Below are 27,126 nucleotides of genomic sequence, written 5' to 3' on the forward strand. Positions count from 1 at the left end.
AGATGGATAGATGGATAAATACTTGAAGGCCACATTCTCAACCCTCTCTTTGTCCCAAAAATATTCACATGCTCAAAAGGAATATTTTTAATCCAGCAGAGCCGCTTCACAGAACATAAATGGGATGCTTTGTAGACACATTGACAGCTCCCATGGGGTTTAATCGGAACATTGTCTGGTTCATAACGATTACAACTACAACAGATGGATCTCATCTGAATGCAAAAGCTCAAATTGTCTATGAATTGTCAAAGTTGTATCACATCTCGACTGGGGAGTGATATTTTGGTCTCATTACTTTCAATTGAAAGAACTTTTTGTGTCAGTGCTGTGAGGAAAGCGGGTTTCTGCTGCTCAGATCACAGTTGGAAGCTGAAGAACATTTCATTGTATAGAAAACACAGGCTGCATATAAAAGAGTTTTCAGAAGCCACCAAAGAGCGAGCACAACTTGTTAGTAGTATTATTATGTGTTTTATTCTGATACATGTATCGAGATAAATTTAAAAAATAACTTTAAAAAAACATAACCAAAACAAATGATGTTGTCCCTGCAGGTGTAATGGGTGAATATGAGCCAAAGATTGAAGTCCAGTTTCCTGAGGTGGTTCATGTCGCCAAAGGATCCACTGTTAAGCTGGAATGCTTTGCACTGGGAAAGTAAGGCAACACTTGCATCAGACTCAGCACTCTTAACACAACATAAAAGGAGATTTATTACTGGAAGTTTATTGCGTGTTTGTATTTGCATGTGTTTCACATCTTAACTGCTATCCTCGTGCTTTTTAAGTTAAGGTTGCAAAGCTGAGAAAATTCAGGTCACCCGTTTTAGTTAGCGTAGAAGGTTTTGTTGTTATTGTTGTGTTTTTAGTGTAATGGATCCCAGACTGCAGCATAAGATAATATGATTAAAGTGAAAATGTCTGACTTAAACTCACTAGGATCAGAGGTAATTCCTGCAGTTTTAAATTCAGCAGGGACTGAAAGACCTCATAAGCCTTTAATATTTTTGTATGAATATGATGTTAGTGCGAGCAAAATTGCTAGTAAAGCCTAAAATGTTGTGCTCCTTCCTGCCTTACATTTCAACAACATTATAGACATTACTTTTAAGTATTATTTTGTTGTTGTTGTTTTTAACCCTTCTGAAAACTAAGAAAAGCATATACCATAAAATGTAGTACACCGAGGTAATTTTCAGTTTGCAATATAAAGATAATGGCACTGTTAATAACCTCTAAAGGAAAGGACTTGATCATTAAGAACAGAATAGTGTCGTATTTTGCAAAATCAATTGCAGGAAATGTATGCCCAGCATGGTAACTGTATTACATGTAATATTTTTGTAATTGAAGATTTTACTCAACAAATACCAAAAATAAATAAATAAATAAAAATTACAATTTTGGCCATGGAATAAGAGATAACAAGGCAGACACATATGTATTTCTTTTCTGGATTTGATTACGTTTTAAGATACTTAGATTTGTGGTGGAAAACATCTTATTCTATTAGATGTGTGTGCCTTTTGCTCACTTAACGTTCTTCAATCAACACTATTAAGTCTGAAATATTGTATTACTTTAGATGATTCATGAATGAATGTCCCTCAATGGGGTTTCCATTAATTATATAAATGAACAATTGCTAGAGCTTGGACATTCAACTAGATGAAAAAAAGCTTTTTTTTTTTTTTTTACTTTGTTCAATTCATGTCTCTTCTCACCAGCCCAGTTCCGTCAATAAACTGGAGAAAAGCCGATGGCGTACCTTTCCCCAGGAAAGTGGACATAAGAAAAGCAAGTGCTGTTCTGGAAATCCCATACTTTCAACAAGAAGATGCTGGCACGTACGAATGTGTAGCTGAGAATTCCAGGGGAATGAACACTGTAAAAGGAAAGCTTTCTTTTTATGGTAAGTTCTGTGATGATCCCGTGGTGCGTACAAACACAATTAGACTTCTCTCATCTGTCAGAACTGCATTGTCGCTCAGTGGCAGCAACAGTAGACAGTTTGTGTCCCACGTGGCTTACATGAAAAGAGAGGTGCATTTTAACAGCACATCAAAATGATTAAAGACTGTCAGTCATGATGCCTCTAATATTTTGATCCAGATTAAAAGGAGTTATGTGGCTGAAGCTGAGCCCTTGCCGATGACCTTGATGGGGATTTTTGTATTGGGTTCCACCAGATGGCATCATGATTGACATTCTTCCAACTTCACTGGAGATAAAAGCTATGAAATGCACTGTACATAGACCAGTAGCACAAATGTCAGGGACATAATCTTCCCCAAAGCGTCTGGAATGACAGGAAGGAGGTCAGTGGATCCACTCCAGTAGTTGAACCCTCTGACCTATTGCGAGTGTCAAAAAACAATGTACATTGTAGAAATATTCTTACCTGTATATTATTTTACCATCTTCACGTTTCAAAGGCACAGGTTGTACACTTCAACAAACCCTGGCTTTTCTGCCTAGCTTTCTTTATTTTCTCCCGCTAGTCGAACTGTGTCAGCTGTCACAAAGAACTTATTTGGGGCATTAAGCAATTTGCCATTGTTTACAACTTCACTGGAAGCGCTCGGTCTTTTTCCCTTTAACAACCCAGGAGCACACAATGATCCACAGCGGCTGGCCATACTGAGCTGCAGGTCCTTTTTCATTTTGATGTGTTTTGTCTCTCTCTGTTTCTCTCCCTCTCACACTGTCTGCAGCCAGGGGATACAAATCTGTAATCTTATTTTGAGCCTGCTTTGAATTAAGCTTTTGAGACATTTGTCAGCAGTGTAAGCCAATGGGGGGATCGATAAGGTATATCTTGTTCATCCAAGCAAGGTGCAAAAGTGGGAGAGTCTCGTTCAGAGAGGGAAATAAATGCAAGTAGCGCTATATGGTGGATTCCCAGTGATTCATGTTGTCACATAAAAACAGTGGGCAGCATTTGACAGCATTTATAAATAAAACAATTAAAACATAATTAAATTCTCATCACGCTACTTCTTGAGATGGACGTCGGCCATGGCGGACAAATGGGGGAAAGTAGAACAGGAACTACATGGGAGATGGAAAAGAGTCAATGGTGGCACTGGGCTACAACAGAATGTGAGAGTCGTCTGCCTGAGCCATTGCGCTAGACGTTGACGAGAGCTAGTTGGCTAGCTGCAGGAGCTAGCTAGCTAGCTAGCTAACTGGCATAAAACAACCTGGCTATCGAGAACTAATTGCTACTAATCCTGATGAAAGTAAACCGTTACCTAATGAATCAGTAACATTTTGGCCACTTTACGGCTATTAATCCTGATGAAAGTAAATCATTACCAAACTAAAACGACAAATTCCGGAAAGAGAAGTGTCAGCCAAAATGCACCAATGTACACTACTCCCCTTACGGTTCTGGTAGATACGGTTCTGGTAGAACAATATTTAACTTTAATTCCCAACAAAAATTGGCAACGTCCCCAGCAAATTTTCAAAAATGTGTTGTTTTCTGTGCTGCTGGATGAGGTCTAGAGATTAATTTCCTTAAAAGTAAAATGCAACGTACTTGCACCAACATTGTATAAGCATCATCCCAATACGAATAAACATCAAATGACCTCAACAAACCTTTAGCGTGGGTCCTATAAAAAGACACACAAAAAACACTTGCTGAATATTTATACAGGACTGTGTATATACAGTATTATATAGGGGTGTGAATTGCCTAGTACCTAGCGATTCAATTCGTATTAGGATTCATAGGTCACGATTCGATTTGGTACCGATTAATCCCGATACGAATCTATAAATTGATAATTGCGATTTCTTTTCTTTTTTTACTAAAATTTAGAAAATACTAATCAGTAAACTTGTACATGTATACTGTAAAAATATTATGAAAATGTATTTATTTATCTGAAAATTCAGGCTTATAACTGAGCCACTGCATTTAACAAACAGGTTGCAGTCTGTTTCATGTTTGAACAGCACTGAAATAAAATATTAAGGCTTAACGTTCCATTTATATAACATTCGTCTTGCTTAATGTGTGAATCCTAACCCTAAGTAAGACGTTTTGTTGAATATTCCCATAAAAAAATTATGTTTAAAAATTAATTCGGCCGCATATCAAATCGATGTGAGAATTGCAAGCTGTAAAGCTCGCAATATATTGCAGAATCGATTTTTTCTAACACCCCTAGTACTATTATATATATTTTGTTTTCATGTGGAGTTCCATTTATTTTTATCTTCTATGTTCCCCCACAATCAAGCATGCTTGATCACAGATCCATTGTGTGCTGACAAAAAAGTGTGAATGTGTGTGCGTGTGTTTGTCTGTGTGTGTGTGCATAGAGTGTGTACAAGTCATTGACTTTCTCTCAGCCTTACCCTGCATCTTTTAAAGACAAATACTGGATAGTACAAGCCAATTAGAGCTGGGTTTTTACGGCTACGGAAAAACCTCCAAAAGGTCAGTCCTTGAGAGTGACATTAGGTGAAGTTTGTGAAATGGAAAAGTGCAGTCCGCCATTACTCTTTTCTTGCCACTGGCCTGTTTGATAGGAGCTTGACCTACACACCAGGCAGTATGTACAGAGAGCTTTGTCGCACTTGCCTTATCTCCCCCCATGACTGCACTTTTTCTTTAATCAGTAACAAGCCACGAGTTAAATGCAAGAGACACGAAAATGCAATTCTCTTCTTGTAATTATTATTATTATCATTTATGGCAAAAAAACTGTCCTATATTTAGATATACACACACATAGTTAGCATTACCATGTGATTTCACTGATAAAAAGATTATTTACATGAATCACACAAAGATCATCAAATCCATTAAAATTGTTTTAAAATTGTAAGTTCATTTTTCTTTGAACATTTCCAGCTCCACCACATCTTATTGAGAAACCTCAAGATGTCCAGAAGCTCATTGATGGCTCCTTGTCGTGGGATTGTAAAGCCACAGGGAAGCCGAAACCCTCCTACAGGTGGATGAAAAATGGAGAGAACATGGAACCTACAGAGGTGAGCAATGCGAGAGTCAGTGTCACTGTGGAATTGAGGATGAGCAGATTTCTTGAGCAGGGCTGTTGGATAAAGGACTTTTCACACTGTACTTGCTCAGTGTGAAAGGGAAATCCAGCATGAAAACACGACGGAATCCTGGTGCCAGCATGTATCGCGTTTTGTGGGAAGGTAGATTCAAGTGCTGGGAAGCAGGGCGAGAAGGCAGAGGCGTTCAAAACGGGTAGTTTAATTAAACAAAAAACAAAAAACCAACAAAGTCCAAAACAAGTGCAAACAAATATGGAGAACTGCACATTAACTAAAGACTGGGAACAAAGGGCAACTAGGCATGACCAGGACATGAAAACAGGGAACTAAATATACATACTAACGAGACAACGAGAGACAACTATACAAGATACACGTGGCTGAGTGAGCTGTTTGGGTGACATTCCTGCATTCGAGGAAGGTCGGAAGTCGGACTTATTCCATTGACTTTTCCCATTTTCCAACCTGAAAGCATTTCTGGCGAAAGTAAACAACCAAAATGGTGGATAGTGATAAATATATTTTTTATTTTGGTCCTCAAAACTCATTTTGACCTTTTTTTGAACTTTTTTCGTAATTTTGCTTCATTTATTATTATTATTTTTTTCATAAACATTCCATCCAGCTCAGTAGTTTACCATATAATTTCATGCAGGGAGATAGCGACGTGCAGTCACGTACGTTGTTTTACGTGAAGTTATGTTGAATATTGAAGAATGGAGAAAGAGAAAGATATCTAGTTTTATACTAGAGTAAATTGTGTTTTACCATTCACGCAGTGGCGAGCGGTGACCTTTTAGAGTGGGCATGCTGGAGTGACACCCCATTGCCACATACACAATGAATGGGCTTGTCGATGTGCGCTGCTAAGTGCAGTGTGAAAAGGCCTTAAAGAACATAAACAGAATTCATGATATTGGCTCACAGAGCACGGTGTTGCTTGTTCAGGCTCAACTGACTAATTTCTACGCATTATGTAATTGTTATTCATTACTACACTTTAGTATTAATTATGTAGCCTAGAAAGTAAAAATGACATAAGATTCAAAATCATTTAATTGATCTAATCTTTTACACTCAGTGAGAGTTATCTTTGCATAGATACAATGTTACTGTTCAAAAGTTCTAACAAAAATAGGAATTCCTATTTAAAAAAAAAAAGAAACGCCTGATTTAATGCTTATTATATTAAAAATAAATAAATAAATAAATAAATAAACCACCTGAGCACTCGAGTGCAGCATACACCTGATGAATAAACAGCTGCTTCATTATGCAGAGTAAGTGAGACAAACTCACCAGAGGATATTGATCAGTGCTGGATTGTAATACATGTGGTTGGAATGAACCCAGTTTGGCAACACAAGCACAGTGTGGCCTGTCTAATAAAACGACTTGCAAATCATGGTGAATGCTCAACAACACGTGTAAACAATGCCTGTGGCGTTTTCATTAAATCTAAGTGCTATGTGAAAATACTCTGATCTTCGTTATAGTCCCATCCATACATGTTCTTCTTCTGCTTATTGGCAGAGACAATAGACAGAGATGTATACATTTAGCCTCTCGATTGAATCCTGGGTGTTCTGTTTTTTAAAGAACTTTATTTGCTTACACATCATTTACAGACAAATTCAAATTCCAGTTATAAAACAAGCTGGGTGTTCCCTGGGGCCTCCTCACTGTGGATCAACTCACCAAGGAGGTGTTGGGAACATAGGGTAGCCTTACGCCTTAGCAATCTTATCTGGCTCTACTTTGAGTCCCTCTTGGATGACCGAGCTTCTCAGCATATCTCTAAGGGACAGCCTCAGACACTATACAGAGGAAACACATTCTATCCACTTGTATATGTGAGCTTATTCTTATTACCCACAGTCTGTGGCCATAAGTGAGGTTGCAAACGTAGACCAACCGTTAAATGAAGACCGTTACCTTTTGGCTCAGCTTTTCTTCACACAATGTACCTATCGATGGTGTAGGGCTGAAACCTCCTATCTCACAATTTGATAAATGTAATGTTTTTTTTATTTATCACAAATAGTATACTACTGGTCAGTCATCTTGAGTGGGTTTCAATATGACAAATTATTAACCAATCTATAGTGTTGAGTTGTGTTTAAACATTGTTGTACTCTTAAAAATACAGTAATGTGCAATACAGTTTATGGCAAATAATCGTTCTGTTTTGCTTGTTGTCAAGTTGTCGCCTCCCACTCTAGACTTACGTACTTACAGTTCTCTGTCACAAAAATATGAGCATTCAAAAACTGCCTGTTTTTACACTCAAAGGCTAGCTTTGCGGCCTATGCATATAGAGGCCTATATGTCGTGTTTGTTTTTAAAATATGCTTTCAAGTAGGGGTGCAACGGTTTCAGATTTATGTGTACGAATAAATACGATTATAGTCTGAGGAAAAAAAACTCACAATTATTCTTATAGACATAAAAAAAATCACATCAGCATTCTTTGAAAATGTACTTTTTAGCAACAATAAATAACTGAAAATAAATAAAAAAAGTCGCTTTGTTGTTTTCAAAGGTCCTTTTAAAACAAATACAGCACACAAATGAAGTTAAAAAAGAAAAGAAAAGAAATATAGTTTCAGAACTTGAAAAACTCAAATTGGCTTTAACTTTAGATTTATTTTAACAAAGTGAAAATAAATAACTGAATAATAAAATATAAAGTAGCTGCCATTTGAAACATAAATAATACACTACAGTGAAACAACATATTCGGTATGTATTTACGTTCTGAAAAACAAACAAGTGTTTGGTACAGTATGTACGGTACGGTAAAAAAATAATAATCTTTTTCTTTCATCTTTCAATTTCTTTCTATTTCAATCATACTTACAGATGAAATATTCTTCCACAGCCTTTAAACTGATGATTTGTGCAGTTTATCGTTACATATGTAGGCCTTTTGCAGCCAAATGCATATGCCGAGATACGTTTCTTGGGAGTCCCAAGATGGCGGCCCCGTGGCTTCAAAAGTCTTGACCTATGCCCTATCCAGTAAGGATGAGCCCTGTGTTGTTGTGCGCCCGCTCAATGGGCCGTGTGGAAACAGAAGAGCTATGAAATATGCCGCATGGCACCTTTTGTGCCGCATGTGAGTTTAAACTGACGGACTGTTGGAAGCAGTTAATAGCTGCACCCCTACTTGCAAGTAAGCTTTTCTCAGGCAGGATTGCACCTGATGAAAATCAGATGTTATTCATTGCACATGGGCAGCAACTCATCCCTGAGGACACTGAAGTCTGTGGTTGAAGTTCTGCTGAAGACAAAATGTTAAAGTTGCAGCTGGCTGGCGAGAGATGCTAGTCTGTTTCCAGGCTACTGTTGAGGTGCCCATGAGCAAGGTACCGATCCCAGCCTACAGCTGAGCTCAGGGTTGCCCAAATCCGGTCCTAAAGAAGCCTAATCCAGCCTGTTTTCCATGGTTCTCTCCACCAACACACCTGATTCATGATCAAGATCATTATCAGGCTTCTGCAAAGCTTGCTGATGAGCTGATCGTTGGATTAATCTGCATTGGAGGAGGGAGACATTGAAAACAGGCTGGATAGGGGCTCTCGAGGACCGGACTTGAGCACACCCACCATAATGCATCGTCTGAACAATTGTAGAAGCTGGCCTGATTGCAGCCTTTATTTTTTTGCCTGAAAACACAACATGTGGTACTGCATCGTCCTCATCTGAATGAGGATATCTCGCTGTAGGCCTAATTGGTCATGCTGGTTCAAAATTATGTGGCCTAATCCTTTCAGGATCAATGCTAGTCGCATTTGCGAATAAATTGTGAAAGCTAATTGTGCTTTGTTGCCCACATAGCACTTCCCTGTCGGGATTATGGAGTAATGCGTTTGAAAAATTTGGCAGTGCCCACTACATTTCTAAAAAATTCTTACAGTTACAAAACATACAGTGAAATTCACTATATTTTCAAATGTATTACAACAAAAGTAGGAACTTTTCACTGCAGCAAAGAAAAAAAATCTCAATGAAAAAAGTACAGTATCCCTTTAAGTGCCCCCTCAAAGTAGCCAATAAATGTATTCAGACTGCACAGCTGAATGGATTCATAAGCAAAGGTGTTACATTACTCGAAATGCCACCATTAACCACACTCATGTAATGAGTGGAATAGGGAAAGGTCAATTATATAAGCGATAGAGTGGAAAAGGAAGCTCTATTTGCTGTTTATGAGGGATTTTGCTGTCTTTCTCAGTATTAAACAGTAATCTTTCATCAAATGCTTATTATTAGGATAGACAGAAATTGTTGTGCATCAGTTATATCAATAAATTAGTGTCAGTCACACAAAGCTTTTTGGTAACGTTTTACACCAATCCAATAGGCGTCAGTCACATTTGACTGACGCCTACCGCCTGTGGCGTCAGCACTTCACGCCGGAAAAATAACAGAAGTACACATCGCATCAGATAGACACCGACGCCAATTGTTAAGTACCTTCTGCGCATGCATGAGACGTAATCCCCCTCCATACCATCGGCGACGGTAGTCTCTTTTCCTCATTGTTAGAAAAAGGCAACCGGAAAGTTCATACGGGGGCGGGATATAAAAATGTAAACCATGCATACTCACGATGTATTCCCACATGAAGCACACCCTCAGGCTCTTTACAGAGTATTGTGTAATATAAAAGTAAATCCTACCTGATTATATCCAGTTGTGTCTCCATCTCTTTCCATAATTTGGTTTTCATCACTTGATCGTCATACCCTTTAATGCTAATGTAATTCAATGCCAGTCTCTCTTGAACCATAGAGATGAATTCATATTCTGTTCATGTAATTATATCCAAGGTGTGATAATGTGCAAAACATTGCTTACTGTTTATCTGCATTCGTTACTTCCTAGCTAACAGCCAATCAGAATGATGAATTGTCACGACGGTCCAACGCCGATTCGACATGTTGAATCTGCCGAAAATGTCCCCCAAACGCTCCCCAATGGGATCCCCCACATTACGACGGTGATTTATACATTAATCAAACGGCGCATACTGACACTCGGATACTTTCCAACTTCCGAAGTCGGATTGGTGTATCGAGACCTTTAGAGTCTAACAGTTTAATGTATGCTACCTGCTTATTTTACTGTCACAAGAACAGATACAGGAGACAGGAGGTCGACTGCAATGGAAAGTCAAAGCAAACATTCTGATTTAATTGCCAACTTGACTGATTGAAAGCCATGACTCAACTTCATGTCCCGATTTGGAATGTGTATGTAAATAATAAGTCTAATACTGTAAAGCAATCTTTTCTCCTCAGTATTTCAGAGTTAAGTTTTTCAAAAACAAACAAAAGAAGCTGGCACATACAGGCACGCAGCAACAACCTTCACACCATGATTTGTGTGCACTGTTATCTACTTTGCACAGGCACAGTGCGAGGGAAGGGTCAGAGTTTGTGCAAGATCACTTTCAATCAAACTAAGCTTGCTACACGCTGTACATTGCACAACAACAACAAATAGCTGGCCATTTTAAATGACCCGTGAATCAAAAATGAGTTGATGACATTTAAATAATTTGCCCTCAATTATGGATGCTGTCATCAGTGTCACAGTATACAGTGCGCAAAAATACACAAGTACACAACAACCATTTTTATTTCAACAGACCAATACAAATTTCACTTGCAAAGGAAATGCTGCTTGAAAATCAATCAAATGTGATTTTCTCTTAGTCAGTGACTTGATTAAATAACTTCAGTTTATTAAAGTCAACTTTACACACATGAAGGAAAACCAAAGTGTCATACACCCCCCTTGAAAAGTATTAAACGGTGAGGCAATTTCATGCTTTCCTTTTACCTTTGCTGTTGACTGATGATTTAGGTTTGACATCATTAGATTCATGTGAGACAAAATATCAACATTTCAACTTTTATTTGCCAAGCATTTACATCTGGATCTAATGCCCATCTTGGATTAGAGCTCTTGTTGTTGTTTGAGCCCACCCACTTTTCATTGAATCAAAAATATTGGAACAGGCTTATTTTAATATCCAGGGTTGTCCTATTACATTGGTTATTCAAACAATAACATTGAATATCTAGCAAAGTCTCAGATTTAGATTTTGCTTGGAAATAATATTTTTATACAAGTTAGCATTGCAACCAACATGAAAACCATAGAGCTGCCTCTATGTGAAACACAATTGCAATTTTTTGAAAAGAAGAATCACACAAGCCAGGACAACCATTTGTAATGATGTAAGAAGCAAAACAATAGTATGCGCACATGTGTGCTATATAGTTATATCGTGTATTTGAGCAGCCTTATTGCTGTGGGCAGGAATAACCTGCAGTAGAATTCCTTCCTGCACCTAAAGTGTAAAAGTCAGGGTCAGAAGCAGCTGCTGAGGGACTCTACAATGTAATGCAGGAGGTGTAAAGTGTTGTCCATGATGGATGTCAGCTTAGCTATAGTCCTTTTGCACGTGACGTTACAGCCTTCATGGAAAAATGGCAATATAACCATTTGCATCTATTGAAACCGTTGAAACTCGTGAAGCGTATAGTTCCGTATCTAATCGATTATCTTCGAGTCATATTTTGCCGTGCGGTAGCTTGTACTAGTAGATAAAGATGTAAACCAAACTGTGCTTCTTTTTTTTCACATATCTGCTGCTGAAGATAGAAGACGGATGGATAGCATATGAAGGGACTGGCAACCCTCAAATTATTCACAGATTTGTAGCGATAATTTTTTACAGGGTTAGTAGATCACTGCTCATATATTTTACTAGCAAACATACACTAATAAAGATTGTAACAGAGGTGTCGAATTACAACATGTTTCAAATCAACATGAGTCAAATAATTACCGTCCACTCCAACTGCACATACACAGACTACACTTTTAGTTCCACATGAGTTCAATATAAATATAATCAATAATATAAAAAAATAGGGACAGTCTAAAACGCTTAATGTAAAAAAAAAAGCTTAATATAGCTTAATATTAGGAAACTACGAGTAATCGCCACCAAAATTTGCCAATCAAAGTTCACGTGATTGGTTGTAGTTTTCTAACATTAAGCCACATATTTTTTATTTTATTTTTTGCATTGAAGGCATTCATTTGTTTTTTGATGGAACCATCTTCCACTACCCTTAAATCAAAATTTTGCACTCTTGCTGTCATAAACCAGGAAATTGTCTACTAAAATACAGATGGACAAAAACACAAATATTAGGAAATTACTTTCACTTTTTGTTAGAGAAATTCTGTTTGCCATTTTGAGTCACAATCGAACCATTTTCACTCCCAAATTAAAAATAGGGCATCCCATCATAATGTGTCATCCAAAGAGATACAAGTTGCTTGCTAACTAATGAACTAGCACATTAAAAAAAAATATATATATATATATATCTCCAATTTAATGGGGTTATATAATATTAGCTCTTTTAAAATATATATATATATTTAAATAATTGCGAAAAGGCAGCCATTTTTTTGGCTGATTTTTGCCTGTTCTTTTAACACATTTCTTTTTTTTTTTTTTACTTTGTTCGTTATATATATTTTTTATTATATACATTAAGCACCTTAGGCTGTCCCTAATTTTTTTGGTAACATCAAGCTACATTAAGCTTTTTTATTGATGGAATCTGTTCTTGTGCCTTTCCTGGTCTTTGTTGTCCCTCCTAGCCTTCTCTATTGAGAGAGGGAAAGGTAGTGAGTGGGGACCAGGAGGGTAATCATGATCTGAAGGTGTGTGTGTGGGGGGGGGTGCTGAGGTGAGAAGAGATGCAGCTGAGGAGAGAATACTTTTCTCAAGAGGTGTGAAGAAGTGGGGCCATGTTAATTGGGATTTAGTGAGTTAGAGTTTGTATTGAAAAAACGGTTTAATCTCAGTGCTGGTCTTCCGACGGTGGTTTGTCTATCCCAACTCTCTGGTGTTAAAACAGTCTGTTGTTAAAAATGCTCCCTTGCCTCAATCCAGATCTTCATGGTCTTCTTCTGTGGAGCTTGGTATGTACAGTCCTGCTCATTGTTCTTGCACTTCTCCGCTGGTATTTCCCCCCCACTCTTCCTTTGCAAATTGTTCAAGGTCTTGAATGTTTGCAGGTTTCTTTTCTCAATGACATATTTCAGCTCCTATCAAAGATTTTCAATCAGATTGAGATCAGGAGTCATTGCTGGCCATTTTGAAACAGTATTTTTTTTTCCTTTTTAACCATTCCTGTATGCTTTTGGATGTGTACTTTGAGTCTTTGTCTTGCTGGAGGAACCATGACCTTCGACTCAAACCAAGCTGTCCAACACTTGGTAGGACATGTTCCCCTACGATCAAGGCCTCAGGTACCACATGCAGCAAAGCAGCCCCACAGAATTATGGATCCTCCAACATGCTTGAATGTAGGGAGGGTGTTATTTTCATTGGAAGCTTCATTTTGCTGTTTGTAAGCAAACTGTTGGCGTGCATTGCAGAAAAGCTCTATTTTCTTTTTTTCCGTCCACAGAACATTTTCCCAAAAGAATTGTGGTTTGTCCAGGTACTCCTTGGCAAAGCTTAGCCATTCTTTTTCATGTCTGTCTCAGAAATGGTCTTCGCCAATGAAGCCCTATTTTTTGGCTTAGTGTGCGGCATATGGTACTTCTTGAAACTATGATCCCAGACTGTTCCAGGTTGGCTTTCAGGTCTTTGGATGTTTAACGTGGTGTTTTTTCCACCATTCGTACCAACCATCGAAGACTTCTGTCATCAATTTCTCTCTTCCCCCAACGTCCATGGAGGTTCTTGACGGTTCTATGCTCGTCAAACTTCTTAACAAGTTCACTACGCATTGCTGAAACAGGGCTACCAAAATCTATGGAGATGGCTGTATACCATTTGGAGGTCTTGTGTTTGTGAATAATCGCACTGCTGATGTCCTCAGACAGCTCCTTTGTTTTCATAATTTTGACTAAGGAACGGGGGATAACAGGTGGCTTTTTAAAACCTCAAAGTCATCATTCATTAGTTAAATTATGTCAATTGGGCACAGACAATTTAGAACAAAAAAAATCATCATTTGTGAGTTACCAAAGGTGAGTCACGTTGTGTTTCCATACTGATCTGCAGGGAAGGGTGCCAATACCAGTGACAGAGCACATTTTAAGTTTTCCATTTTTTCCCGCCCATTGTTTATTGTTTTAATTTGTTTTTTTAATAATTTGGTCTTTCAGATGTAATACAAGTTCTCTATAAAAAATAAAATAAATTACTTGATTTTTTTTTTTCAGAAGATATTCCACAATATGTACTTTACCTTCATGGGTGCCAATAATGGTGAGCAGGACTGTATATTGGTCATAGATGGAAAAAGTTGTGATCAGACCATTCAAGAGGGGGGTAGTGCACCTACTGAGAACAAATCGCCCCACTTGTGTGTGACAATCAGTGGTATTCTAACCTTTATATGCGTCTCTAACATTAGCATACAGTACATGAGCTCCAATATTGTATAGTCTCCTGTGTGGCAATCTGCATATTGTGCAAAGTTGGGGAGGGTAGCAGAGAGAGAGGAATGTTTGAAGTCCCCGAATCTGACGATAAGGTCCTCTGGGTGTGGATGCATCCACACGCAGTAGGAGCGTCAACAGGGGGAGGAATGTATTCGGTACACCATCACAACAATGACGTGAAAACTCCCCAGGTATATAGTAAGGTCGGCCGAAGAATGCTAGATGCTCAATGTCCATACTGCAGAGGTGCTCTTTAACAGTGAAGCCCCAGGGTTACATCTGTTGTAAAAAAAAACCAACAACAACAAAAACACTCCCATCCCCTCATCTTTCTTTTTGCTGCTCCGACAGTTTGCGGTCTGCACAGATATATATCCATAAGACCCTCCACGGTCATGATAGTGTCCAGTGTGTCCTTGTTCAACCATGTCTCAATGAAACATATGATATTGCAAGGAGAACACGAAGGCTAGACTCAAATTTGCCCAAAATTACAGAAACATACCTAAAAAAATTCTGATTGGTAATTTTATGGTCTGATGAGATGAATATTAACCTTTACTAAAGTAATGGAAATGATATGCTATTAGCCCAAGCATACAGGCTCATCTGTGAAAACGCAGTGAAGATAATAAAGTAAAGTTGCATTGCTTCCTCAGGTCTGCTCATTAATCTTCATTGATGGTGACAGCATGGATGAAATTATTGCATGCAAAAGATTTGCAACAAATATTAAAGGAACTGTGTATAGAATTTTTCGATGTCAATTTATTTTTAAACCACAGTATTAATTTCAATAGTGTGGGGAAAAAAAGTGAAATCACATAAATGTACATTTTTGTATTTAATCGTAGGTCTAGTACTAGCTAATTAGATTAAATAGGTCGCCGTAGGAGGCTGACATGTTTAGCCACCATCTTTCTGCTGCGGATACCCGAAGGAGAAGAACTTTGTGAGAGTAGTAATTGGTGGTAGGCTTGCAAGGTGTGGTCTCTGTCTGAGGTACCGTAATGCGCGTGCTTCAAAATGCATGGACTTTTAACTTAGCTTGCTGCATTCTATTCATTCACCACTAGATGGCACTAAATTCTACACACTGTCCCTTTAAGTTTTATCCATTTCACTTATTCTACTGGTTTGGTTACAATTAGTGCAATCATCTTAGTTGTGTATCAAATCCACATATACCACAATAGCTGCATATAAAGTGTTTGTTTTGTTTTGTTATATATATTTTTTCCTTTCGGACACATTATTACAGGTTACATCGACCACATCACATCATTTGCAACATTGACATAAAAGAAGGGCTGACGGGTAGAAGCCATAGCAGTGTGACTGTTGATCTAAGTTAAACTCAACTCAGCGCTTAAAAGTCAAACTCAAATATTGATAGCAAAAAAATATATAATAATAATAATCAGCTTCACTGTTCTAATACGTTTTGGAGGGTATTATAAATATAAACTACAATATTCAATAAATCCACTGAGTGTTGTTTGTAAACAACCTTACCATTTGTTTTGAAGTACTGATAAATGAATAGCATGCACACTCAATAAATAATAAAAATCAGCTTTTTCCAACACTTTATTACTCTTTGGTCCTTCAGTAAGTCACTCAACCTTGTTTTGTATTCTGACTGTATCTTATTTTCCTTGAGCCTACATTCACTGTGAACGAGCCTTAATTAAATATCAAAACTGAAGGGCAACACCAAGCAGACCTGAAAATGAGCATGAAAATGTGAAAATGTTTTTTTTTTTGTTCAAAACTTGATTCTGCATTGTAAAGGAGCAGATAGAAAAGCTGCAGGATTCATACGCTGATCCTACAAAGATTTAATTTGATCCTTCCCAGTCATCTCTTGTTTAAATTGTAGTTTGATGTTTCACTGAGTGGGAAAGTCGTGACAGCTGACAAAGAAAGCCCAAGTCATAAAATAAAAAAATGTTGGGACCTCATGTCAGAAAACCAATTTTTACAATGCAGTACAGTGGAGCCAAGCTATTCACGGGGGTTAGAGACAAGGCTTCCCCGCGAATAGTGAAAATCAGTGAATAATTGACACCCATTCAAAAATATTTTTAAAAAGTCAAAATTTTGACTAAGCATGGATATATCACCAATAAGCGTTTTCCATGAAAAAAAACATACCGGTATATTGACCCAAAAAACAACAACACACAAAATCATCAACCAGTAGTATGCAGGGGTCCACCGTACACCAATATTCAGAATGAAGCCCACCCTTGAATATATCCTCATCTCCCTCCTGCTGAAGGGAAAACAGGCCCCGTGGTGCAGTCACTGATATAAATACGGCATGGTTTTATTTCACTCTCATAAACATGCAGATTGATTAGGGTCATTTTCTGCTAGCCTGCCTCCATCCACCCAAGCCTTTCCCTGCATTAGTGATGAAATCCTAGATTTATTGCCACGTCTGTTATTTTCAGACCATAATTCAATGGTCCTGCGGCTGTTTTTATGTAGATGAGCTGTGGAAACTTGGTGTATTAATGGCATGTTTCTGTGTCCATAGGAGCGCCTACAGGTGAGCAATGGGGCGTTGTTAATCAGTCGCTTGACCCTGTCGGACACGGGAATGTACCAGTGTGTTGCCGGGAATAAGTATGGCGAGGTCTACTCCAATGCCGAACTCCGAGTTATAGGTAAGATTGTGTAATTGTGTCTTTGTGTGTGAGAGATGTGTGTGCATGAATTAATTCCAGTTTGCACCATCCACTTCATTTGGTCAATTTTACTAGATGTCCTTTGCCCTTTCAGTTATTAGCCACTAAAAGGAAATGGTGTTTTACTGACAGTGATGTACAATATGTACTTTAGTTTCTCTGTTTACAAGCGCAGCTCATTCACCCTGTGAGGCTTGTCACTCTCCACTTTGCCCCTGTGTTAGCTTTCATTTGTTGACAATCTTCCAACACACTTGTTATGTTTAGACCGGAGGCTAATCTAATGTTTTGGGATCAAATCTTGAAGCTCTACTGTCCGCACTCATGTCATTTGCAAGTGGCCAGATCTAATTTGATGCTTCCACACATTAGTGAGCTGTACTGACTTGTCTTCTTTGGTTGCCACAGTAATTACGTAGATGAATCAAGTTGCAGGGCTTATCTCCTTTGTCACCGTGCGAGTGTCGTGTAGAAGCAATTGGACTTTAGGGGTACTATTATCTACTATAACCATCAGGGTAAAACGAGTCCTTGAGTAACTCAAGTATCCTGATTCCCAAAAATTTAAGAAATCAATTGTTTCGGCCTCGAGTAGCTATTAGTGTGTACCTTCGAGAAGACAGTCCGTAACCTTAGCTTACCAAAGAATACATCAACATTAACCCCTTGGTATGCTTTTATTCTGAACTTGTAGTGAACAACGCGGTGTGGCTGTCTTCACTCATCTTCCCGACTGTAGTGAGGGTTATCACAATCATGTTGCTAATTAAGGACGCTAAAAAAACTCTAATAAGTTACGCTGTCATTGACATACGGTGCCTGTTGCCAGCGTTAGCGTCTAGTGGCTAGCTGCTAGCCGCTAAGCAAATGCCCCATATCTTGCTGGCGAGAGCTGTCGGATTATTTTTCAAAGGCAGTTTAATAGGTGAAAATGTATCTGCACATTTTTGCTGACAGCCTGACACAGTCGTACTGATCATTTATTTTTAACAAACCAAGCTCACTCAAATGTGCTGCTTTAGCCAGCAAATTCACTACTGTGGTTCTGACATCACTTTTTCCTATACTCACTAATGTTTTAGAGAATAAAATACAGTTTGCTGCTATGTGGAGTTTAAATTTAATAATAATAATAAGATTTATGTGGCGTTATTCTAGACACTCAAAGATGCTTCGCAATGGATACATTATTCATGCAATCACACATTCACACTCTGGTGGTTTAAAACTATATATATATATATATATATATATATATATATATATATATATATATATATATATATATATATATATGAATAATGGATCATTTGCTAAAATGTTCAGTAGGATATCCAAATACCAAAATTGCCTATACCTGATACAAAAGTGGTTCCATTGAGATGCAGTTAAAGCACTATGTAGCATGCAATGAGAGATTTGACAACATCCACAAAGCAGCAACAAATAGAGGTAAGAGTCGTGGTGCTTAGTTTTCTTCTCCTGCCTTCCCTCCTCTGTCTCCATGATGTCAGGTGGAAAAGATGCTGAGTTGACATTCCAGTGAAGATTAAATCACATTTCATGTGACTTTTGTTTCAAACTTCGTCAAGGCAATAGATTCAATATGGATGACAAAAGTCAGATCTGGGGCTGCCAATCTGAACATGGCCATTCGCCATTCTGACAACGTGGGTAATTGGAGTCAGAGTGCAGTGGTGTAGGTGAAGGCAAAATGTCAAAGACTGGTGTCATACTCCGCAAAACCTTTCAATTTACCATATTTAAAAGGTGACACCCACCCACCCCCAATCAGAGGTCCTGCTTTTGAATCTCACACCAACCCCTCGTTTGTGATTGTTATTCAATCTAACTTTTTTTATGTGTGCGTGTGTGTGTGTGTGTGTGTAATGTTTATCAAAACCGTGCAAAATGAGTTGGATTGTGCTTGCTGAGCTCAGTGCAGGTATGTTGCTCTATTGCTTACCAAATTGGAACATGTGCACTTCTTCTATTTTGCACCAAAGTATTTTATGTCCATTGTAACTGTTGTGTAGTCTTAAACTTCAAGAAAGAAGTTAACCTTGGCAGGAATAGTTTATATTTGTTACTTCACTGCAGTCTCATGGCCAAGACACACTGTAACATGTTTTACTATTTGTTATCTGGCCTGGAAATATATTTGGAAAAAGAAGAACATCTGTCATCTGTCACAGGCAGGAAAAAAAATCCAAACAACACTGAAGCTCAAAAAGAACAAGTGCAAACTCTCTAATTAAAATCGAGCTAAAAATATTTGTGAGTATGTGGTGAATTTTGAAGAAGGCGAACATGTAATTGACTATGTTTCATATGAAATAACAAATCTACCCCTCCTGTCTCAGCTGTTGCTCCAGATTTCTCTCATAACCAACTGAGGAGCCAGACGCTGGTCAAGGTTGGAGGAGATATGCTCATGGAGTGCAAACCCAAGATGTCTCCGTGGGGTGTGATCTCTTGGAGGAAGGGCAGTGAAGCGCTAGAAGAAAGTCAAAGGTAACTGCTAAACTTCCTTCCCTGAAAGGTTACTAGAATTCTGCTTCTAAGTAATTTCACTTGTTGCTCAAAGCAAAAATTGTGATTCGTCAGACTCTCTGTCAGCTTCTCAGAATGTAGCGGTGTAAAATCTCTTCTGTAGAATAGGTTGGGTTTTTTTTTTCATTCAACATGGTGATCTAGCTTGTATCCAAAGCCGAATGCTTCCACGTTGAATGATGTACATTGAAATGAATAGAGCCCTCAAATTGACTGTCATGGAGGTAAAGTAGTGATCACTTCTAAATATATATATATTATTTTTATAAAATAAAATGCCAATGTAGTAATGATATACATACAGAGAGAGAGAAAGTCAAAAGACTAGAAATATCATTGATATACGTAAATAGAGTAACAACTAATCAAATTTTGAGAACAGTCAAAATGACGGCTCTGGGAGATCTAGTGTTAATCAAATCCATGCACATTGAAACAGTTGAATCCTTATTCGAAGATATTCTACTGGAGCTCAAACTGTCATTATGCTGGAATGTGTCGTGATGCCAACAGTGCACCATTCAAGTTGAAAGTGAAATTGACCCAAACCCTAAAATGTTACCCTGATTTTTTGAGGTGCGGCTATCATACCCGTTTGGACTTAATTTGACAATAAATCAAGACATGACTGACACGACTGACACCTGACAGGATATCTGGGACATGAAATTTTCATTGGTTGTCATGTTGAACATTCTGTATTCACTCACTGTGCCTACTGTCACTATCTGATGAAAAATGCATGTGTCAGGTTGAATTTTTATTTGGGCACAAAAAATATACTTCTACTACAACATATTTCATAAACCTTTTTTTCTTTTCACATTTATGGTTGTATGTTGCACATTTACATTCAATGCTTTCATATTCCAGAACCGTGACAAGGGCGTAAAGTATGTATATTGCAACAATGGCTCTAAAAGCAAACAGGGGGTTGTGCTATGGCACTTTAAAACCAACACTATCGTCATTTAATGGCCAATTTAGCCACTGGATTTTGAGTGCCGACACTTGGTTTGTAAAACGCATCCCACTATTAGGCGCACCTCAATATTGGGCGCACCGTCAATTTTTTAGAACATTTAAGACTTTTAAGTGCGCGCCTATAGTCGTGAAAATAAGGTCGTTCTGTAAACTCTTATTTTCTGAAATGCAGGAAAACCAATTTTCAAGACCTCAAATATTTTGTTGAATTGCCCATCTGTTTTTATTATTATTATTATTTTAGCGATGTTTGTTGCCTTGATATGTTAAATTCACCCAACTGTGGTCGTCATAGAAAGGCAGCTAATGAGCACAAACACCATCAATCCACTTGTTTGTGTTCTGCATTACTCCTGTTACAAAAATACAGCCGGAAATTACACACTAGGGTGCCATCAGCCTTATTGTTTTTTAGTATTGAAAAGCAACCTGGTAAATGGGGAGGATTTATGTGGCACATTTCTACCTCTAAGTCATTCACACAATGATGATGGTATACGTTCCACTGAAGGAAAGTCAACAGGCCATTCACACACAGATCACGCAGACTCACAAGCAACTATTATCCAAATAGCGAGACAGTCACTCCACCACCTGAACCATAACTCCCCCAATGGAATAATTTGGAGTCCTTGAATGTGCCTGACAAAAGACGTTCCAGCTTCTTGCTCTACAGTCATAAAAGGAACAATCCCACACAACTGGAAACGTGTCACAGCATTCTTTTAAATTGCAAAATAAATTAAGATGGATGACAAAGGGTGCTTAAGAGCCACATTAGATTTTTTTTTAAATACAGTATCACAAAGAGAATTTGTAAATTATGTTATTATAATAATTTGTGGTATTTTTAATCTTAGCATTTATTCTGTAATTGATTTAGTCATAATTATAGCTGTAACGATTACTTGATTAATCTACTCAATTACTATTATTATTAAGTGAATTGATAATTATTTTGACAATTTTGTATCGTCCAAATCCTCAGAATTTTAGCCTCTCAACAGGAAATGTTCATTTCTGTAATCCTCCATGAAAGCAGACTTTTTAAAAAAAAAAATGTATTGGAGACGCAAGGAAACCTGTCTAGATTTGCTTTTTCTTTTTTTTTTTAACACTGATTCTGAATCTGCCTTCATTTTTTCCCCTCTAGCGCATCAGCTTCTCATAATAAAAATAAAATAACAATAATGTAATATAGCAATATATTTAGTAGGGGTTTAACAAAAAACAATTTGAACCGGAAATCCGGTTTTAATTTGAACGATGCGAGTGCACCGGCACACGGACTAATACATTTGTCTAAAAATAGCTTGAACCAGCCGATGGCCCGGTCAAAACGTTATAAATCGATTTTATGTTACAGGTAGAATTGCTGAAATGTACAGGGTACGCGCTCCCCGTTCACCACGTCGCCAATGACGAGGAGGGGAAGAAAAAAAAACATTGATATATGCAATTTGCATACAGTAATCCCACAATCCTCAATGCGGCCAGTGACTCACATGATTGGTTACAGTTCATTCACAGCATCGCTTCAAGCCAATGACGCATTGCTTATATCTGCCAGCACGGCATGCTACTGCTAGCGAGTATTAGCAAACAAGCCTCTCTGTCGCGACCTGAGGAGGGATGAAAACGGGAATATTATATTATACTGTATATATATAATATTATATTATATATATATATATATATATATATATATATAATCTACTCCAAAATGTAACTATATTGCCCTCGAGTCGCATAAAACAAATTTGAATTGTTGCTCGCTCAAAGCTTGCCGTCAGCCGGTTGAATTGTAATCATAATCCTACTAAATCGAACCGAATCGTTCCATTTTAAAATCGAACCGTCCTTGTATCGGATCGCACCCTATATATCAAGATGTGTATCGAATTGCCTTGATTGGAGAGATTTACACCCCTAATATTTAGTAATCTATTATGAATAAAAGGGAGTAAGCGGTTAGGAAAATGGATGGATGGATGGGTTAGGATCAGCAACACATGACAAGCTTTTATAGGTCAAACAACCCCCCCCCCACCCCAAATTGAAATTATCTCAAACCACAAAACTTGATGTGCCACAAAAAAGTAAAAAAACATTTTTAATCAGTGTCAAAAATGTTTACGTTTAAAGCCTTTTTTTTTTTTTTTTACAAATTAAAATTTGGAGAGCAGTCTAATCTAAATTAATAGATTATTTAAAAAAAACAATCAGTCCTAGATATATTTTATTGACAAATTATTTGACATACAAAAAATAATGTACATGTAAATTTATTATTTTACTATTATACAACTTTTTTATTTGTACTTTTCAAGTATTGGAATGAATTAAAAAAAAAACATAGCATGCTTTGTGTGGCCAGCATTTGGCAAATCAAAGCCAGTTTACCATCCATTTTCTATACCGCTTATCCTTTCTATGGTAAAAGGTGTGCTGGAGTCTATCCCAGCTTGGCGAGAGATGCGTACACACTTGTAATAATCGCCAGCCAGTCATAAAAAACAGAAATATTACATCACTTGCATACCGTTCCAAACATAATTTACACAAATAAGCATTTAATCTATTTTCCCTCATCCATTGTTCATCTGGATTTATATGGGTGTTTGAAATTGTATGGCGATTTTAGGAATAAGGGGGACTGCGGCTTCAATGTGCCTTAAAGAGTATTTCACTGAGGATAATGATCAAAATATGTCATTAGTTTTACTGAAGGGAATTATTTTTTTTACACCCTGTTATTGCAAATATAATACAGAAGTCTGAAATACACACATCAGCATATGAGATCCTCATGGACATGCACAAGGGAGAGCAGTCAAATGGCAAATGGCCTGGCACCTCTCCAGCAACCACTCCCAATTTTCATGGCAAACTTCAATCAGCCACCATCTGGTCCTTGCGTTTGTGTGTCTGGTACACACTCACATCTACATTAAACATATATAAATATAAAAAATATATAAATTATATTTACAGTTGTGCTTGAACGTTTACAGACCCTAAGAGTACGTCGACATGAGTAGAGATGTGCATGTGAATTTTGGTGAGGATTCATAGCATTTTTGTGTCATTATGTAAGTTTACATACCCTAAGCAAGGCAAGGGTATGCAAACTTTCAAGCACAACTGTATTCTTAACAAAGGATGATGCAAACAACACAACATACAGTTTTTTTTAGGGGGGTCCCATGACAAAGGACTTGCCTGGGGAAAAAAATACTGTTTAAAGATGCCATAAAACTGCTGAACAAGAAACAAAAGAGCTCACTTTGTGTGTTTTTTCCCCTCATAAAACCAACTCACTCAAAATTGCAATATTATTGAAGCACTATGTTTGTTCTGCCCATCATTCCAAATTCACAAAAAAGATATTTGGTTGACTCACTCACTTGTAGTAGGCCTATAGGGCAGTATAAGACCTGGTGTAAGTGCAACTAAGCCATGTCTGCCATTTAGTGGTGAATGGTCAAATTACACCTTAAAACTACAGTTGATTAGAGGTGGGGGAAACTTCCGATTCTTAGATGCATCGTCGATGGACGAGTCTGAATCGAGCCACAAATGTCCACATTCCGCTGATTAAAATATGTTAATAAAAGTATACAGAAGGTTCAAAATATTGCGGAACTCAGAAGCGCTGTACCGCCATCTCCCGGACACTTTGGGAAGCACACACGTCGGCGCGCGCGGACGAAAACAAACATGGATGATGCCAACCTCGCCGTGAGATCCAAAATGTTGTTTTTAATTTAAAAGCACGTTCACGTGACGGCAACAAGATCAGTCCACATTCACTGTGATGGCAGAGCAAAAACCTTATCGACCATGTAAGTAGCATGTATGAGAGCATTTTGTATGACTTGTGGCTAGTCTGTGACTTGTCAAGAAAGCTACAAACATTCAATAAATTACCATGCCGCCTGAACAAAGGCTAAGTTCAAAATAAAGCTTAAGAAAGAATACGTTGATGCCATGCAATAGCCTTAGGACGCTTTTATTTTGAAGGTGGCCTGAATGGTGGCGTGACCGGCTGACGGCAAGCTTGACTTGCCTTCTACACATATCGACTTGCCTTATCGTAGTTTTTCATTGCCATTATCATTATTATTATTATTATTGCCATCCCGAAATCATATCAATTGATAATTTAGGGCGCTAAGAAAGATCTAGTTTATTACGCCGTCATTGGGTGATTGGTAGTGATGGCAAAATGAAGCTTCATGAAGCATTTGCGATATTGTTTGACTCCTCTAGATGGTGCTCTTGGTTTAAAGATAAAGGCAAGTGCAATGAAAATGGATTACATTTGCATTGCATCTTTGAATCATGAGTGCCATCTAGAGGAGTCAAAAAATATCGCAAATGCTTCATGAAGCTTCATTTTGCCATCACTAGTGATTGGTCTCCGGTGTTAGCGGCTAGTCGCTAGCTGCTAGCAGTGAGTGCACAGCTGTCTGCTTTTAAAGTACCGGTAGTCCGACAACTGTGGCTTTGTTATCTTTCGTTGCCTCTTTTTCAATCATGTGAACATAGGCTAGTTTGTCATTCACTCTCCATGTAGAAGGAGTATGTGCCTTAAATTGCAGTTTGATGTATTTTTCTTTGTTTAAACAAAAAGGAAAGAAAGAAAGAAAAGATAATTTGAATAATTTTCATCTTCATTTTCTTTATAAAACTTTTTTTCCTTTAAATAAATAAAAACATTCATCTTAAAATGTCAAATATGGCTTGTGTTCCCACATTCTAAATGGACATATTTTATTATTTGAGTTGAATCTTTTTATTTAATGGGAACAAGTGTTTTATAATATAAAAGGAAGAGAAATTTATATTTATCTTTTTTTTTTTTGCTGATCCCAAAAATGATCTGATCCGTGATTCAAATCCGTGATCTGACCGAACCGTGAGACATTTTTTTTATTCATTGCACCAAGTGATCAATACTTAGTGAGATGAAAAGAAATAAGTAGTGTAAAAAACGGCATCATAAATAAAAAATGGATCAATAATTGTTTCATAATCGAATTGTAGCCCCTGAATCATAACCGTAATCGAATCGTGAGGTGTCCAAAGATTCCCTCCCCTACAGTTGATGTATATTGCAGTTTGGCACCAACAAATCCGCATTTTTGTAGATCTTTAAAAAATTTTTTAGATAGATTGTATGGGGGCTTCTAATTTAGTGTTTCACAGAAAACGTGTATTTTGGGGGGGGGGGGGGGGTCGGTAGATTAAGATTGGCTTTGTATTTATTTATTTATTTATTTATTTTTATTTTAAGAAAAATAAAAAGAAAGAAAAAACTGTAGAAAAAAAAGATTGGCTTTGTAAAAGAAAAAAAACACACCCAAAAATTACCAGTAATCAAGGGGACACTCCGTGTGGCTGTATGTGGCCCACGAGCCACGAGCTGTCCATCCGTTATTTACACGATAATACTTTTAAATAATATAAAAATGCAGTCAGCCTGTGGAGATTGTGATGCAGTCCTCAGATGTGTGAGAGCATTTGCAGAGCAGCTAAGTGAAAAAGCAGCATGAGGCCTCGATTGTGGTTAATGGGCTTTTGCTGGCCAAAGTGACCATCTGCTAACTCAATTCAAAGTGCTAATCAAGTACTTTCCACCTTCATGGGGATGACAAAGGCCAGGGAGATCAAATGATTTAAAGTCCTGATATAATTCCAAGTTTTGCAAATAGCATTCAGCAATCATAAGGTTCGAGATTTGCTATGCCCTCGCTTGGTCCCGCTGCATGCGGGGGTCGCCCAATTGCTGTCAGCACGCATGCATGACTCCACTCGGACAGCAGTCGTATGTGAGCACGGTGTCTTGCCAGGATTTGCATACATACAAAGCTGTGTTGTTGCTTGTCAAACAAAGTGGTAGAGAATTTGCACAGTGGTTTTACCTGTGATGTCCTTCACTCACCTGCGACAACATGATTGCACGTTTCAACCTGACTGCATTTCAACTCGGACATTAGCATTTCGCTGTAAGGTGACACCGCTCATGTAGTGATGAATAAAGTATTTTGTTTTTATTCTCCCTGCCCTTTTTCTTAGTATTATTTTTGATAGATATTCAAACATATGAGCACAACTGTACTTCTCAGTTATTACCTATATCGTTGAATGAAAAACAAAAATATGTTGTGATTAAAAGAACGTGTTTCAGATTCAGCTAATTTTGTTGATCCCTTCAAGGGCTTTTCGCTCAGTCGCAACCCGTCCAAAAAACAATTGATATTGCAATTGATACCACTTGGATAATGTTAGTATGTATACACGTAGATGCTTGAAAAATGGATGGCTTGATAGAGTTTATTTTTCACCACTAT

At 37.8% G+C, this 27,126-nt stretch overlaps 1 protein-coding gene across 2 annotated transcripts in view; it reads left to right on the forward strand.

The window, feature by feature from the left end:
- LOC147166959 (contactin-4-like) overlaps window positions 1–27,126 on the forward strand; it is a 141,329-nt gene that overhangs the window by 68,080 nt on the left and 46,123 nt on the right. For both annotated transcript variants that reach the window (XM_086087419.1, XM_086087420.1), the window contains exons 7-11: window positions 558–660; window positions 1,730–1,914; window positions 4,873–5,012; window positions 17,083–17,212; window positions 19,597–19,747. In XM_086087419.1, coding sequence (XP_085943545.1) covers window positions 558–660; window positions 1,730–1,914; window positions 4,873–5,012; window positions 17,083–17,212; window positions 19,597–19,747 — 709 coding nt within the window. The remainder of the gene's footprint in view (window positions 1–557; window positions 661–1,729; window positions 1,915–4,872; window positions 5,013–17,082; window positions 17,213–19,596; window positions 19,748–27,126) is intronic.

Source organism: Leptonotus elevatus, chromosome 10 (genome assembly GCF_054856555.1).
Source record: "Leptonotus elevatus isolate MCC_2025b chromosome 10, RoL_Lele_1.0, whole genome shotgun sequence".
In the NCBI taxonomy this organism is placed as follows: domain Eukaryota; kingdom Metazoa; phylum Chordata; class Actinopteri; order Syngnathiformes; family Syngnathidae; genus Leptonotus; species Leptonotus elevatus.